General features: G+C 64.5%; 1 protein-coding gene across 1 annotated transcript; it reads left to right on the plus strand.

Annotated features, from left to right (window-relative positions):
* The first annotated feature begins 1,183 nt into the window (after positions 1–1,183).
* LOC113206976 (Krueppel homolog 1) lies at positions 1,184–4,220 on the plus strand. The gene is made up of 2 exons (XM_026423291.2): positions 1,184–1,871; positions 2,294–4,220. The coding sequence occupies exons 1-2, from the start codon at positions 1,742–1,744 to the stop codon at positions 4,153–4,155; spliced, it is 1,992 nt and encodes a 663-aa protein (XP_026279076.1). The 5' UTR covers positions 1,184–1,741; the 3' UTR covers positions 4,156–4,220.
* Positions 4,221–4,494: the final 274 nt, after the last annotated feature.

Consider the following 4,494-nt stretch of genomic DNA (forward strand, 5'->3'; position numbering starts at 1 on the left):
AACGGGCTGACATCTGCCCCGGGTAGCAGAGGAGAGGTCTCTTTTTCGACGCTCTTCGAGGTTGTTTCAAGCTCTTCCCCTCGCGGAGTGAGTGCGGAGGGCTCCTGAAGGGCAAAGGGAGGCCTCGCTGCAAGTCAAAGTGGATTGATTGTGTGGCCAAGGCGGGCGGGCCGCACCAGGGCGGGTACCTCGCCTTCCCACCCCCTCCGCTCGATTGTCTGCAAAGTCCGACGCCAAAGAGCCCCGCCACCGCGGCTGAAATCTGCGACATTTTTCTTTGCAGTCCGTGCGAAGGGCCAGAACCGGGCAGGGTAGGGCAGAGAGAAGGGCGAACTCAGAGGGCAATGGCGTTTTGGGCAGCCGAGCGGGAGGGGGAGCGAGAGAGAGGCCTGCGGCTCGGGCCGTGGGTGCGGGCGAGAGGCGCGCCAAGGGGACGCCGAGGAGAAGGGTGCGGGGTGGTGAGCGGGGCAGGCGAGCGGGCGCGCGGGGAGGCGGGCGGGGGAGAGCGGGGCGCAGCGGGGTCGCCGGTGATGTCATTTCGGCATCCCCACTATACTCCTCCTTGATGGAGGTCGGTGATCGGCTCGGCGCTCCACGTGGCGGCAAAGCGCGCGGTTTCTCCCGCTCGGCGACCTCGTCCGGGGGAGAGACCGCGCGCCTCAGCCGCTCCACGCGCCGCTGCCGCGCTCTCTGTCGCTCCGCCGCCGCTCTCTCTCGCACTCGCTCGCCCTCCCCGCCTTATCTGCGCACTGCGCTTGCTGATGCGCTCGAGAGCTAAGTAAATCCTCCCTCGATCTCACAGCCGAGCCACGGCAGGGCCGCGGGGTGCATTGCATTGTGCGATGTGGTGGACGGTCTAGTTGTTATCGCCGACTCTTTTGGTCCACGATGTTCGCCGCCGCCGCGACTCAGTCCGGCCCACCCCGCGTACCTCTGTGTTCGTCAAGTCTCACCTGACCTTTCATAAGTCCCGATCAGGAAGTGATTGGCAGAGTAGAGATACCCTGGTAGGCCGCCGCGTGTTAGGCCTAGGCCTGGCTAGCTCGGCTACACGTGCCGTCCTGGACAGTCCGCGGGGAGGGGAGGGGCCAGCGGCGCGGGAGGGGAGGGAGAGAGGGGCGGTGCGGCGTCGGAGGGGAGGGGAGCCTCTAGCTGGGAGGATGCAGCACGGGCTCAGACCACACCAAGCTCACAGCGTTCGGATCGAGGCATCGGGGCTGCTCGGCGAGGAGCGCAGGCCAGGCCGCGACGGGCGCGAGGCTGGCCCCTCCCCTCCCGCGACGGTCGAGCGCGCATGCGTCGCCCCTGCCCTCCCCTCCGGTTCTGGAGGGCGGGAGCGAGATAGAGAGAGGGGAAGTGAGCGAGATAGAGGGCCGCGCTCTGCCCCCACCACCACTACCACCACCACCCCGTTTATTTACGTGCCCGAAAAAATGCAGCAGCAGCGGAGGAGCAGGACACGTGCGGGACTCTACGCTACGAGCCTAGAGCAGGGCGAGCAGGAGCAGCGCGGACAGCCTGCGAGCGGGAGCGGAGGGGAAGGCGCGCCGGCCAAATACCACAACAATAGTCGGGCGCGCTTCAGTTGAATGAGGACTGTCGCGCGGGGAGGACGCACGTCGAGCGTCCGCCACCACCACCACCCTGTGCCATGGGGGAGCTGCGCCACCAGCGCCGGCCGCGAGTGCAGTGACAGTGTGCAGTGTGTGCGTGTGACCCGCAAACTGGATTAACCATCGCCATGGCCGAGATTTGGCAGCGCACCCAAAAGGAGTGGATTAAGACCCTGTGGAAGGCGTACAAGCCGCCCGGAGGCGCCGCCGGCGGCGCGCAGCCCCCAGCGGGCGCCGCTGGACCCGGAGGTCCCAACGGTGAGGATTGTAGGGGGCGCTGCGCGCGGACTTCCCTCCGCGCCTGTGGGCCTGTGGCGTGCTCCGCGCGGCACCCGCGCCAGCCAGCCGAGGGGTGTGCGATACTCGAGTGGGATGGCGACCGAGGTGCGAATTAGTGCCGCAGACTCGCGGAGGGCTGGGTAGCGGCGCCGCGACTTGTGCGTAGAGGGACGGGGCAGCCGCGGCCAATGACGGCCATAGTGGTGGGTAGACTTTAGGGCACCCGTATAGAGTAAATTCGTAGGCCGTGTAGAGAAATTCGTACACCACAGAGTAAATTCTGGTTTTGAAAAACATTGATCGATTAATACGTGGGGCCAGTATTGCGGGTTAAAATAGCGAAGTGAAAACAGTTAAAAGTTATGGAGTGTTTGCTTACTTTGGATGTTTGTATGTTACAGACGTCCTGTGGAGTCGCGTGTCTGACATGGTCGGCTACTTCAACTCTGACCTGGCCGGGAGCGCCCTGGCTGTTGGTCTAGACGGCCGCCCCCGCGACCTGGTGCCCGTCGGCGCCGACTGCACCCTCAGCCCCCTCCGCCCGACCTCCGCCGCGGCCGAGCCCGGCCCCGGCAGCGCGGGCAGCGCCGGCCCCGGCAGCTCCGACGACCCCTCCGTGCGGCGTGTCGTCTGCTCACCGGACCTCCCCGTCTTCTCCCTGACGCCCACCGCCGCCGTCGCGACGCCCACCGCGACCGCCGCCGCCGCCATGCCCGGAGTGTCGTCCACGGCCACGTCGGAGCCCGAGCTGGCCGCCGACTCGTCGACGTCACCCGCCAACTACTCGTGTAGCATCTGCAACAAGTCGTTCAACCAGAAGGCCGCGTTCCAAAACCACATGCGGACGCACGGCAAGGTAGGCGAGGACCCGTACCAGTGCAACATCTGCGGGAAGACGTTCGCCGTGCCGGCGCGCCTCACCCGCCACAACCGCACGCACACGGGCGAGAAGCCCTACCAGTGCGAGTACTGCAACAAGTCCTTCTCCGTCAAGGAGAACCTGAGCGTGCACCGGCGCATCCACACCAAGGAGCGCCCGTACAAATGTGAAATCTGCGGGCGTGCGTTCGAGCACAGCGGCAAACTCCATCGCCACATGCGCATCCACACGGGCGAGCGGCCGCACAAGTGCAACATCTGCAGCAAGACGTTCATCCAGAGCGGCCAGCTCGTCATCCACATGCGCACGCACACGGGCGAGAAGCCCTACGTCTGCAAGATCTGCGGCAAGGGCTTCACCTGCTCCAAGCAGCTCAAGGTGCACAACCGCACGCACACAGGCGAGAAGCCCTACTCGTGCGACATCTGCGGCAAGTCGTTCGGCTACAACCACGTGCTGAAGCTGCACCAGGTCGCGCACTACGGCGAGAAGGTCTACAAGTGCACCATCTGCAATCACACCTTCACCTCCAAGAAGACGATGGAGATGCACATCAAGTCGCACGCCGAGCCCTCGCCGGCGGCCATGAACGGGGACGTGTCCGAGTCGTGCGCGTCGTCGTCCAGCGACAAGGAGAACAAGGCCGACTCGGACGTGGAGCTCGCGCTGCGGCAAGGGGACGCGCAGCCGTCGCCCACCCCCAGCCCCGGGCCCAGCCCGCGGCCCAGCTCCAGCCCCGGGCCGCAGTACAGCATGCAGCAGCAGCACGCCGAGTACCAGCAGTACGAGGAGCAGCACCGGCCGCAGCAGCAGTGGAAGGACGAGCCGCAGCCCAACATGCGCGAGCTCTGCTACTACCTGTACCCCGGCATGGACAAGCCGTCGGCCTCGTACCAGCCCAGCCACAGCGGCGGCGTCAACCCCGTGCTGCTGGCGGCCGCCGCGGCCGCGGCCGAGCGCGACGCGAGGGACGCGTCGCCCACGCCCTCCAGCTCGTCGCTCACCCTCGAGATTGACGAGGACATGAGCCCCGAGTCCTCGGAGCACCGCGACTCTGGCCTGTGCGTGTCGGAGCCTGACGTCCACCTCGTGCCCCAGACCCTGTCGAGGTACACGGAGTTCCGGTCCACGCCGCCAGAGTACCTGGAGGAGCCCACGGAGATGATGCGGTTGCCGCTGAGCCCGTCCAGCCCGTCGAGCTCGCCCAGCCCGGCCAGCTCGCCGGACCCCATCGACCTGGCCGTCGCCCGGAACCAGATCAACGAGATGAACCTGCCGGCCAAGAAGCGGGCGCGCATGATCCAGAAGTCCATGGAGTCGGACGTGGTGGCGCCGCAGCTGCGGTATTCCTCCGTGATTCAGTTTGCGAGAGCAGGCAAATGAACTGCGCAAACCGCGCCACCATTTTTGTTTTCATTTCAGTTACCAAATAGATGAAGTAGGTTTGTTTTATCGTGGCGTCTGTCATCGCCACTCTCTTGTTTCTCTGCAGTGACCTTCTTTTACTTCTTTCTTTTCTTGCTCTGTATGTTGCCACTGACGAGGATGGAGAGAGGGGGGAGGGCACGCCTCAGGCCCGCGCCACCTCGTGGTGATCGTTACAGTTTCTTATTGTGATTTGTTATGTTGTAATTGTAAGTGTACAAAATAGAAGATTGATTTAATTTTAGCTTGGGTACGTGAACTGAAGGAAATTATATTGAACCCAAGAAAACTATATAA

This window comes from Frankliniella occidentalis, unplaced genomic scaffold, assembly GCF_000697945.3.
Source record: "Frankliniella occidentalis isolate FOCC.00 unplaced genomic scaffold, Focc_3.1 Scaffold2617, whole genome shotgun sequence".
In the NCBI taxonomy this organism is placed as follows: domain Eukaryota; kingdom Metazoa; phylum Arthropoda; class Insecta; order Thysanoptera; family Thripidae; genus Frankliniella; species Frankliniella occidentalis.